General features: G+C 41.4%; 1 protein-coding gene across 3 annotated transcripts in view; it reads left to right on the top strand.

Moving 5' to 3' along the window:
• LOC125460355 (transcriptional regulator QRICH1-like) overlaps window positions 1-7945 on the top strand; it is a 71369-nt gene extending 63424 nt beyond the window's left edge. For all 3 annotated transcript variants that reach the window (XM_048547765.2, XM_048547764.2, XM_048547763.2), the window contains exon 10: window positions 3443-7945. In XM_048547765.2, the coding sequence (XP_048403722.1) occupies window positions 3443-3632 (190 nt within the window). In that variant the 3' untranslated portion in view covers window positions 3633-7945. The remainder of the gene's footprint in view (window positions 1-3442) is intronic.
• The last annotated feature ends 5421 nt before the right edge of the window (window positions 7946-13366 follow it).

Raw genomic sequence — 13366 nt, 5'->3', positions numbered from 1 at the left:
TTTCTTTTCTCACGAAACAAGCCCCAACCATAGAATTGTACAGTACAGAAGAGACACTTCAGATCATTAAACCTCAATCACCAAAAAATGCCCAAAACCACACTTCCACTTCCCAGCATTTGGTGTCCAGAGGCACAGAAGTTGTGACATTCATCTACAGCATTCTCTTCATGCATCATTCCAGAATCTGTCCGGTAAACTGTCTTGTTGGAGGAGTCGTGGATAGTGTGGAGGGATGTTGTAGGTTGCAACGGGATATTGACAGGTTGTAGAGTGGGCAAAGAAGTGACAGATGGAATTCAATCTGGAAAAATGTGAAGTGATTCATTTTGGAAGGTCGAATTTGAATGCAGAATAAAGAGTTAATGGCAGGATTCTTGGCAGTGTGGAGGAACAGAGGGATCTTGGGGCCCACATCCATTCATCCGTCAAAGTTGCTATCCAAGTTGATAGGGTTGTAAAGAAGGCGTATGGTGTGTTGCCTTTCATTGACAGGGGAGTTGAGATTGAGCTGTGAGGGTATGCTGCAGCTCTATAAAACCCTGGTTACGCCACACTTGAAATATTGTGTTCGGCTCTGGTCGCCTCATTACACGAAAGATGTGGAAGCTTTAGAGAGGGTGCAGAGGAGATTTACCAGGATGCTGCCTGGAATGGAGGGCAGGTCTTACGAGGAAAGGCTGAGGGAGCTAGGGCCTTACCCAGTAAAATTGAAGAAGGATAAGAGGTGATCACGGTGGATATTAGAGACTTTTTCCCAGGGTGGAAATGACTACCAAGAGGGGTGATAATTTTAAGGTAATTGGAGGAAGGTATGGGGTCAATGTCGGAGGTAGGTTCTTTACACAGAGTGGTAGGTGCATGCGCTGCTGATGGTGGTAGTGGAGTCAAATACATTAGGGACATTTTAAGCAACTCTTGGATAGGCACATGGATGATAGTAAAATGTAGGGTATGCAGGGTAGTTTGATCTTAGAGTACGATATTAGGTCGGCACAACATCATGGGCTGAAGGGCCAGTACTGTTCTGTGTTCTAAACCTTTGTTGCATTTCCTCCATAACCAGAACATCCATCCTTAGATAAGGAGACCAAAACTGTACTTAATACTCCAGGTGTGGCTATAAATTGAGAGAGCAGAATGTGCAAGTGGATTATCAGACTATCAGAGGATTTTTCTGCCTTCAATCACATCACTTTCCCCAACACCTTTCCCTAATCAATGATTTCCTTCAGTTCCTCTGAATAAATCCTGTGTTTCCCCAACGTTTCTGACATGATGGTTCTCATTTGTGAAGTCAGAACCAATGTATGTATTTAGTTGTTCAGCCATTTCTTTGTCCCCATTATAAACTCCCGTTTCTAGATGCAAGGGACCTATATTAATCTTCAATCTTTTTCTCTTCAAATACTACAGAAACGTCTACAGCCAGTTTTTATGTTCCCCACAATCTGAATAATGAATTGCCTCTTCCTTAAATCTAATATTATCCCTAATTTCCCTTCTAAATCGTGATTCAGCAACCTTCCCTGTTTTCTTTGTGCCAGACGTGAATGAACAATTGTTATAATTTACTCATACACTTTGAATATTTGCCGTTACTTTTCTGCCATCATCCCTTTAAGTAACATCCTTTTATACCCTCCCCTGTCCTGCCTGAAGATCCAATAGCTGGGAATGTTGATTTGCCAGTGCTCCCCTTTTCTCAACCACATCTCTGTCACGGCAGCATCGCAATTCCACATGTCAGTCCATACCCTTAACTCATCTGTCATCCTTCTAATATTCCTAGCAGTAAAATAGGGGTTCCCACCCACCCACCCCCTGCCCAAGTATCTGCAGCTTCTCCCGCCCCATCCCCACATTCAGCCCTGAAGAAAGGTAATACCAGAAGCATTGACGACTTCTTTCCTCCAGGTGCTGCCTGGCCGGCTGTGTTCTCCCATTTGCCGTTTGTCTATCTTGGATTCTAGCATCTGCGTTTTTTTTCTCTAAGTCCTTCGGCCTTGCCTTACTTCCTGGAAATTCAAACATGGTTGAATTCCCTCTGCCTTGGTTCCTTAACTAAAGTACTGTGTGTCCCTGTTGTACTAATACAGTGTCTCCTGCCCTTGCTGAACTGTTTTAAATTTCTCCCAACAGTACTAGCAAACGCACCCACGAGGATGTTGGTCCCATTGTTATTCAGGTGCAGACCATTCTGCTTGTACAGATTCCAGTGATCTAGCATTCCAGAACCCTCACTTGTGCACCAACTCCTGAGTCATGCATTCAGCTGCTGTATTCTCATTAGCACATGTTGTCATGAGTAATCGAGAGATTACAACCTTTTGTTTAGTCTACTGTATAGATCCCTAAATTCTTGATGCAAGACCTCATTCCCTTGTTCTCCACTATATTATCAGTAGCAATGTGTATTGCAACCTCTGACTTGTCACCTACCCACTGCAGGATACCCTACAACCATGACATCTGTGACCCTGGCACCAGGGAGATAACGCACCATCCCGGAGACATGTTGACAGCTACAGAGATGCCTGTCTCTTCACCTAAATAATGAATTCCCTATCACTATTGCTCCTGTTTTCTTCTTCCTCTCCTCCTGTATAGTCAGGTCGTTTGTGGCACCAGAAGCTTGACTCTGTCTGCACTTCCTTGAACAAGTGGAAAACAGATTTGTGAGCAGCACCTTACGGGACTCCTGTGCCTGCTGGTCACACCATTGCTTCTTTGCCCTGGTCCCTTGAGTTGTGGTGTGACCACCTCTCTAAACATGCTATCCATGTAACACTCAGTCTTGTGGATATGCCAGTGTCTCCAGACACAGCTCTGAGTTCCAAAACACACAGCTCAAGTTTCTGTAGTTGGGATCACCTCCTGCACATGTTGTAATCTTGGATGCTGGTGGGTCAGTGACTTCCCATGTATGACAAGTCATATGATCCACTCAGCTGACTTCACCTGCCAAAACTTTGAGAGAGTTCAGAAGAGATTCACCAGGATGTTGCCAGGAATGGAGAGTTTGAGTTATAAGGAGAGGCTGGGTAGGCTGAGACTTTTTCCACTGGAGTGTAGAAGGTTGAGAGGTGACCTGTATAGAAGTTTATGAAATCATGAGCAGTATAGATAAGGTGAATGGCAGTGTCTTTTCTGTAATGTCGGGCATTTCAAGATTAGGTGACATTTTTAAGATGAGAGGAGAAAGAATTTAAAAAGACTGATTGACTGACTAGTTTGTGATGCTGCCACAATGCTTCCCTCTTTGCCTTAATCCTGATACCTCTGATCTTTGCTTTCTGGCACCACGCTTGTAAATCTATTTTATACTTTTCCTCTGCTGTGGAAAAACTCTTGTTGCGGAAACCTGTGAGGAAAGTTTGTGTTAAGAGATGCGGGAAGAATAATGCTTTTTCCAAATAACCTGCAATCATATTTTGTTTAGTCCCCAGAGTGTGAAGGGCAGGAATGACACCTTTTACCTGACACCTGAGCCAGTGGTCGCCCCAAACAGCCCGATCTGGTACTCCACCCAACCAATCAATAAAGAGCACATGGAACAAATGTTGACTCGGATTCTGACCGTGCGAGAAATCCAGGAAGCTTTTGCCATAGCTGCTGCGAACCTGCACTAAACCCTGGATGTGAACCGAGGAGCGAAACGCACCTTGTGTACTGCGGCAACACACAGATTAGTGCAGCTTCAACTAAGTCTTTTGGAAGTTTCAGGAAAATGTCATCAGATGTGTATCTGCGGATAATATAGTTTAATCGGGTTTCAATACCAGAAACAAGGAATCTGGCAATTACTTTACTCAGTGGGCAATTTGATTTTTTTTTTGTTTTGAGCCCATAGCAGCATTTTGTGGGATGCAGAAAATCCTGTCAACGTTTGGAAACCCTGTCATGAACTCCCATCACAAGGAACGCCAGATCCCTCAGGGTGAACTCATCATGTGATTGGTGTAAGACAGGCTTGTTGTAATACTTCTACCAATTGCTGACATCGACTGGGCCTCCACTGAAAAGAATTGGACATGAAAAGGAGAATGAGAAACTGATGAAGGTTTATAAAATTAACAAGCTTTTCAGTACTTTAAAAAAAAATGATGTTTTTAGACAGTGACTAGAACTGAAGACATTTCACACATCTGGCCTTGTGCAGAGGCCTCAACTCCAGGCAAAGTGCACAGAGGAAATTATTGTAATATACTCATGTACCATTATAAAGAGACCTTTCTGTTTCTCTGTGTTTCTGTTCTAATAGTCTGTACAACACAGCAAGTAACTCTTCCATCCTAGGATGATGCAAAGAGATTTTCATTGTGGTAGAATGAAGTACACAGCTTGGGGAAGAGGGCAGGCTCATCTTGTACTTGCTCATTTCCCATGTGTAGTGCACTCATTGATCAGCTGGCGGTATACTGTTTGCTAAATTCTTCAAAATGAAATGAAGTCACTCGTTAGGTCAAATAATTTCCACTACTTTCCAATCTTCACTTTTAGTCCACTTGATGCTTCTCTTCATTACTGCCATGTTTAGGCTAAGGCACTATTAATACCTGAGGATGCTGTAACATTATGACCTGGTAAATTTGGCATTATTCCTGGTACTGTATTTATTGTGATACTTAAATATCACAGTCATGGTGTAAAGATACAGTGACTTTATTTTGGGGAAAAAGTTGATTTTATACATTTTTTGCTAGAAAGGAGATGATTTGTTAAGACTATATTGCAATATTTCGAGTGTCACATGATCCGAAATTTGCTGTGTTTCCCACTTCTGTACAGGGTTGTAAAGTTAAATTGCAATCTTTACCTGCCAATACTGTGAAACGGATCTTGTTGAACATAACCCATAATGTAGGAAAACAAACTGTCATGATGTTCTTCAGTGGTTTGAATTAACACAGGGCTTAGCTGATCTAGTTTTAGGCATTAGAGTATTTTGAAAATACTGAATGCTATATGATCCACGTTTCAGTTTGTGTTCTGAAAAACACGCCTTTAGATTGACTGCTTTGGTACAGAGCTGAAATCTTGTTTCTCTTAGTTGCATTTTGTTCTTGGAATGACTGCATGCTCAGATTCTAGCAGAAGGTGAGTTTGTTTAGTTAAGCAAAGGGACAATTAGTCAGATTTTTGTTTTAATGCATAAATGTAAGATTTGGTCAACTATGGTAATACTGCACCTATCCATCAACACCTTCTGTTGATTTAGTTTGAGTATGTGCATCAGATTAAGAGCTCGGAGAGGTTAGGAGTATACCTGCTGGTTCCCCTTCAATCTGGCAATCTGAGTGCCTTCTGATGCTTGTTTAGCATCTACATTACCAGAGTGGATGGTGATTGCCAATCAGGGGGTCAAGATCTACTCATCTAGTGTACTTGCTACCAGGAAACATGAGCTGTGCTGCAGTGAGGCACAGAGATCTGACTGGTACTCTGACTGGATCTGTGGAACATACTGTTCCAAGTGTGTTTCTTTAACCTGTCTCTCTCCTGCCCTTCCGCACCTTCCTCCACTGACTAAATTGATGCTGTTAATTCGCAGCTATGTAATTTTCATTCACATTTTGTGAAAATAAGTCTTTAAATCAAATATATGTTTTTCTTTTCAAGAAAGTGGTGCTTTCAGCTTTAAAAAGAATTATGGTCCTGCATATCGGATTTTGGAGGATGTTAGAAAACCTCTGACTTTTTTTAAAATTGAGGTTATTTGATAAAGGAGCTACTCTTGAAACAGCACATTCCCTGAGCAATCGACCCTAACTGGGAACAAAGCAATGGCTACTTACATCTGCCTCTCTCTCCTGTATAAATGTTTTCATTGCAGGTTATTTCCTTTTCTGAACTTATTCAGCTTTGTATGGAAAGTGTAGCCATTGAGATTGTGATGTGTGTGATATTAAAAGGGTTGAGTTGAAGATAGTAACAACAGTTGCAATGAAAGTGGGTTTGGAAATGAGACAATCTATTCCACTGACCTGGTTATTCAGACTTGTGTGCAAATATCAATTAGCAACTTTCCGATCAAATTATTCACACACTTTTTGCTTATCTTATTGTATCAAGGCCCAGCAACTGCAAATGTCCAATGTATGTTTCTGGTTAGTTCAGTGGGAACACCTGCAACTAATAGCCATTGTTCACTTGCTAGCATAGCTCCAGGCACATGCTCACAGCCTGTAAGTAGTTTTATATCTTGGGTTGTTAAAAATCTTGTCTATTTAAACAACCGTGATCTTAAGGAATTTTCTGTGACTTTATCAAAAGTAGCTTTCTTTTTTGTTTGTCTAGTTGTATGCACTGCATTCAGTGAGAATACAGCTGGCTTCTTGGAGCTTTCAACCCTTTAATCCCAGTTTCAATCTAAATTGATCTGTGATAAAGTGAGGTCAGTTTCTAAAATATCTACTTCAAAATGCAAATTAGAGTTACATCATATTTACAAGTTTCCATACTTTATTTAAATATTTTTGGGATAATTTTGGCTTTCTCGCAAGCAATTGGTCTTCTAAATTCATGAACTACTCAAACAAAAGAGTTGCTGTTAACCTGTGCAGCATTACCTCCACATTCCTGTATTAGACTTTGTCCAGGGCAGCTGTGGTGCATTTCTGTGCAGATTTTATTATGATAAATGCTCTTCTCCATCACACAACCTGGCACACAACACAGCAACAGGAAGAAGAGCAGCTCTGCCTCAACTGCATTTACTGGCCTTGGCTTTGTTTAATGCTCTTGCTGTAAAATGTCTATTGGTCTTAGTTTTCAAATTCAGTTGACCAAAGCATCTCTGAACTGAACCTGTAACTTTTCTGGGCTTGGAGAGTATTTCAGAATTGCTTCCTGTATATAGGAGTGCTTTCTGACTGACTTCTGAATGACCTGGCTCTAATTGGAAGATATATTCCCTTATTCTTATCTTGGGCTCCCCCCATTAGAAGAAGTAGGGCTAGTAAAGAAACTGCAAACTGCTTTAATTATACATCCTTGGTTAGCTCATCTTCTAACTTTCCATAATCAGATGTATAGAAGCCTAGCCTATGCAATATGTTCTTTATAATTTCACCCTTTTATAACTGGTATAATTCCAGTGAATCCACACTGCACCCTCTCCGAGTACAATGCATTCTTCCCGTATTGTTGCCAGAACTGACAGTGCTCCAGATGTTATGACAAGAGCTTTTTAAGGCTGTAGTGTAGTTTTCCTGCCTCAACTGAATTGCCTTTGATACAATTTAAAACAATCATAAAACAGAGTTAAGAGTGAATAAAAGTGCATTGAAGCAGTGTCACTGACTGCCAGAAAGAGCAGTAGCAGGCCTGGTGTTGAAGAGATAATACCTTGTGCAGTGACACTGCTTCAGGACTGATATTGGGACACACAACCAGAAAAGCTGCTCACTGCCATACTCTGCAGTTCCCAGTCTCCTCCATCTTGCAAAAATTATTTGTTTATTATGTAACTCTTATTGTATTATTATTTTTTAAGTTCCTGAAATTTCCCAAGTCATGAGAGATTCAGTATCTCCGCATTCCTGGCTGAGAGGATATCTATTCACCTTTTTATGGTTGGTTTTGTATCTAACCTTGAGGTTTTATTACTGCTGGTCAGAGACACTTCAAAGGAGATTTGTTTTCTGAGTAAACTGTTTTTTGTTTCTGTATTTGGCCAAACACACACTTGCTCACTTATTCGTCCTATCCAAGTATCTGGACCATCTGTTCCTAGTCCTTCACCTGTCACAACTGTTACAGGAGATTGAGTGTTATCTGGGGCAATTCCTTTTTACTCTCTCTGCCACACCTCCTTCCACCCCCATCCCAATCACATCTCCTTGCGAGTTTTGAGAAGATTTGTAGCTCAGGTTGAGGTTCTGGATGTGAGTTTGCTCGCTGAGCTGGAAGGTTAGTTTTCAGACGTTTCGTCACCATTCTAGGGAACATCATCAGTGAGCCTCCGACGAAGCGCTGGTGTTATGTCCCGCTTTCTATTTATCATAAATAGAAAGCGGGACATAACACAGCGCTTCGTCGGAGGCTCACTGATGATGTTACCTAGAATGGTGACAAAACGTCTGAAAACTAACCTTCCAGCTCAGCGAGCAAACTCACATCCATCACATCTCCTTGTTGCAAGAAGCCACTTTTATCATGATATGCTAATCTCCATGAGTTCCTTAAGTCTTTTTACTTACAAATCATGTGGACTGACATCCGATCCTGCATTTAGAGATTTATGATGAGCAGCAGTGAGCAGATTGAACCATTTAACCTTGTGTAACTTCCAAGACTAATCTGGTACCCCTTTCAAAGTGTGTCGTCATTCCTGGCTTTTCCAGGTCTAGTTCTCAAAACATGTCACCATCTCTCAGCCTGCAGTAGAGAGGGTGTCAAGACCGAGGTGGGTTCTGTTATTTTTTCTAAATTAAAAGGGAAGAGTTAAAAAAAATTGTACAATGTTCTTTTTGCTTATTTTACTCTTGTGATACAGTTTCAAAAATTTTAAATAAAGTTAAATGCAATTAAATGCTTTTTTAAAAAAGCAATAAGTTTGTAGAAAGTTATATGTACATCTAGGTTTTTTTCCTCTTCTCCACCCCCCCACCCCCCCACCCCCCCCCCCCATACAACAATCTCTAGTATGGACTCCATATCATGTTACATCATCTAACTTTGTCCTCTGCTGTTTTCTCTGTTGGCTTAATGTATCTACTTGCCCCCTTTTAGTTGAATGGCAACTTTCTCTGCTAAGTTGCCACTAAATCAGAAAATCCAATTGTGATAATTTTGCATGAATTCATGCTGCTGCTAGTTCAGAAATTAATTCATAATCTTCATGCATTTCTTGTTGAAATTCAGACATTTAAGGAACATCTTTGGATATTGCTGGCAGTAGAACTAACCAATATAGCTGCCCCTGCAATATCTTACTCCAATAATTTAATACACATAGTCCTTGATTACTGCAATAGTTATAACCCTGAAAATCACCAGGTTAAATACAGTCGCATGTTCAAAACACATTACTGGAGAAACCCATGTAAATGTTCGGTATACATTTTCTAGAGGAAAAAATAATGACGACTAAACATAACGCTGATGTAAAACACCAAAACTGACATGAGAGTATGCAGAAAAGAGCTTTTAATACTTCTTACCTCATGTACAAGATTGTGTATGGGGAGGTGTAGGGCAGTGGTTCTTCATCTGACTTAACACTGCTCTGGAAATTGAACATTGAGAATTATCCAGCTGCTGTTTTGCTTTGGAGATGGAGACTTGAGTGTCCTTGAGGGTTGATTTTTAAAAACTTATCCAGCTTTCATTGAGGCAGACATTTTATACCTTCACACTGCTAGAATGAGATTCTTACCATACTTACCATAAATCAGATGCTTGTCTTTAAGATCATAGGTACTAATGTAAAAACCATCTTAATTAATGACTACCTATAACTTTTACGTTCTCTTCTCTCTTCTCCGCCCCCCCCCCCATCCAAAGTGGATAAACATGTGATTTCTGTTCTCCACATAGCAAAATTGTTGGATTGACTGTTTTCTAATGTGAATTTGTGTTGACCTAGACATGCCTCCCGCTCTCAAGTTCTGTTGCTTAACTGGTTGAAATATATTCAACAGTAGTGTCTTGTCATGTGAGGAATGTTCAAGGACTCTTGTTCTGTATTCAGTTTAGAAGAATGAAGAACAATTGAAACTCTCAGAATACTGAGGGGCCTGGATAAAGCGGACATGAATAGATGTTTCCACTAGTAGGAGAGGGGATGATCCAAGCCTCGGAGTGAAGGAATGACTCTTTAGGCCTGAGATGAACATAGAACATTACAGTGCAGTACAGGCCCTTCGGCCCTCGATGGTTTCACAGGTCAGTGCAACAATCTGAAGCCTATTCCGTTATCATCCATATGTTTATCCAATGACCATTTAAATGCCCTTGAAGTTGGCGAGTCTACTCCTGTCCCAGGCAGGGCATTCTACGCCTTTACTACTTTCTGAGGAGAAAACCTACCTCTGACATCTGTCCTATATCTATTACCCCTCAATTTGAAGCTATGTCCCCTCATTCTAGGCATCACCATCTGAGGAAAAAGGCTCACACGGTCCACCCTATCTAATCCTCATCATCTTGCATGTCTTTATTAGGTCGCCTCTTAACCACCTTCTTTCTAACAAAAACAGCCTCAAGTCCCCTCAGCCTTTCCACATTAGACCTTCCCTCCATACCAGGCAACATCCTGGTAAATCTCTGCGCCCTTTACAATGCTTGCACATCCTTCCTATAATGTGGTGACCAGCACTGTACGCAATACTCCAAGTGCGGCCACACCAGAGTTTTGTACAGCTGCAACATGATCTCATGGCTCCGAAACTCAACTCAATCCCTCTACCAATAAAACCTAACACACCATACACCTTCATAACAACCCTATCAACATGGGTGGCAACTTTCAGGTATCTATGTACATGGGCACCAAGATCTCTCTCTGCTCATCCACGCTACCAAGAATCTTACCATTAACTCAGTACTCTGAATTCCTGTTTTCTCCAGCTAATGAGTGATGAATCTGGAATTATTGCTGCAGAGAGATGTGGAGACCAAGTCATTGAGTGTATTTAAGGCACAAGTTCTTAATTAGTAAGCAGATCAGTGGTTACAGGGAGGAGAATGGGGTTGAGAAATGTACCAGGATTGATTGAATGACCAGATAGATCCGATCAGCCATGTGGCCTGATTCTGCTCTGATGGTTTTATAATCAATGGCCTAAAAGCACCACCATTAGCCCTGTGCAATAGTCACCGACAGTTTGAACTGCCAGCTGAATCAACCAGAAGTTGAAAATTCTTCACCCAGGGAAGATCATGCCCTGCAGTGGGAAGCCAACTCCTTCTCCCCCCCCCCCCTCAAATAAAAGGCAAGCCTCAGATGGAACAATATGCAAATCCTGTTCCCTTTGGTTATTCTGCTGAAGTTTATCTTGCTGTAGCTTCTTTAAACCCTTTTAAAAGCCCATTTAAATCTTTACTGAACTGCTCTGCCTTGGCCATTGGTTGTCATACTTATCCTTTCTCCATGAATATCCTCTTGCAACAGATGTTTTTCCTGGCTCAAATTGTGGATGCATTTTGCTGCTAAATGCATCTTAACTGTAGGTTTAAAGTTAGCTGGGCTCACCTGCCATCCCTGATCTTGCCTATGGGTACTCTATCTTTGCTTAAATTTGGTTTTGAAATCCCTGTGTATCCAGACCGTTCTCCACACCATCACTCTTACTCAGCCGTTTAACTTATTACAAAACAACTTATTGCTTACAGCCCATTCCTCCTGCCACTGTTAACTGCTGACCCTGTGACTGTTCCAGTGATTTTTCAGCTATGTTCAGATTCCACATTGAAGTCCATATTTCCAGTGCTCCTCGAAGTCTCCTAACTGCCACACTACATTCTGTCAGCAATCAATTTTTGCATGCTCTTTCAATCTTTATTTCCATGGACATACTTTCAGCAGTGTCCTTTTAAATAGTCTCAGGTCTCACTTGAACTGCAGGTCTGCCTATTAAGGAAGTGCAGGAGCAGGGAGAACCTGGCTGTATAGTTGCATAATAACAAAGCGTGAAGCTGGATGAACACAGCAGGCCAAGCAGCATCTCAGGAGCACAAAAGCTGACGTTTTGGGCCTAGACCCTTCTTCATCTGAAATGTCAGCTTTTGTGCTCCTGACATGCTGCTTGGCCTGCTGTGTTCATCCAGCTTCACACTTTATCTTGGATTCTCCAACATCTGCAGCTCCCATTGTCTCTGTATATTTGCATATGTCATTAAAGATGGGATCAGTAGAGAGAGTGGTTAATCAAGTATACAGTATTCTAGTCTTCATTAATGGGATCAAAGAGTACAAGAACAGGAAAACTTATACTGATCTTGTACAAGTCACTGGTTGGACCTCAGCTGAGTATTGTGTACACTTCTGGATGCTACACATTTGCACAATGGTCACTTTGAAAACTGGGTACAAGGACAAAGGGACCTGGATGTCAATCAACCTTTCCCAATTTAACACAGTTTAAGTGCTCACCTACCAAAGTGGAAACTTCATATTTAACTACTTTACACTGCATCTGCCATGCGTTTACCACTTGTTCAACTGGTTTAAATTAGCTTGCAGCCTTTTTACATGCTCCTCACCATTTTTACTCTCTCCTGATTTTGTCATAAGTAAACTTGGAAATATTTAATTTTTCCTCTTTCAGGTACTTTGCCCTTTTTATTTGTTCTTGGCATGTGAGCAAGGCCAGCATCTATTACCTACCCCAATCACCATGGGAGAAGGTAGTGATAAACTGCCTTTTGGAATTGTTGTAGTTCAAATGCTATTTGCATCAGTGGTAGTGTTCGGACAAAGCACGATTTTGACAGTGAAATTAGAATGATTATAATTTCAGTTCAGTACAGTGTGTGGCTTGGAGAGGGTCTCGCAGCTGTTTGTTCGCATGGTTCTGCTGCCCTGGCCTAGGTCTTGATGACTTACTGCGGTGCATCTCATAGAGAAGGTATTCACTGCTCTCTGTGTGTGTCGGTGGAGAGCGTGCATACTGAAGGTTACAGATAGGGTGCCAGTCAAGTAGACTCCTTTTAACCTGTATGTTATTGAACTTCAAATGTTGGACCTGCACCCATCCAGGTAAATGGAGATTACTCCATCACACTCCTGACTTTGCTTTCTAGATGCTGGGCAGGCTTTGGAGAGTCGGGTGAGTTGCAGTCTTCTCATCGAGAATCATGCTTTACTGTCCTGGAGCGCTCTGCTGACTCTCAGTAAAGCAATTCATTTAGTCCCATTCTCCTGCTCCAACTCAATATTATGAACGTCTTTGGATGCCGTTAACTTCAGTAATGTTCAGCTTTAGATCATAGAACAGTACAGCACAGAAACATTGACAGACATCTTTGTATGCTCTTGGCCACAGGTGAGGCCCAAGAGGATTGGAGAATAGCCAATGTTGTCACATGGTTTTGAAAAGGCTAATGGATAATGCAGGAAATTACAGGCCTGTGAGCCTCACATCAGTGGTAGGGAAATTCTTGGAAAAGATTCACAGGGACAAGATCTTACATGTATTTAGAAGCAAATGGACCAATTAGTGATAAACAGCATGGTTTTGTGTGAGAAGGTACTGCCTCAGTAACTTGATCAAGTTTTTTTCCCAGGATGGTAACAAAGACGAGTGAGGGAAAAGCAGTTGATGTTGTCTACATGAACTTCAGTAAAGCCTTTGTCAAGGTCCCTCATGGCAGACTGGTATAAAAGGTGAATTCACATGGTATTAGGTAAAAGACAAGA

Source organism: Stegostoma tigrinum, chromosome 11 (assembly GCF_030684315.1).
Source record: "Stegostoma tigrinum isolate sSteTig4 chromosome 11, sSteTig4.hap1, whole genome shotgun sequence".
Lineage (NCBI taxonomy): Eukaryota > Metazoa > Chordata > Chondrichthyes > Orectolobiformes > Stegostomatidae > Stegostoma > Stegostoma tigrinum.
The sequence above is the reverse complement of the archived record's forward strand: the minus strand, read 5'-3'. Positions and strand labels throughout refer to the sequence as shown.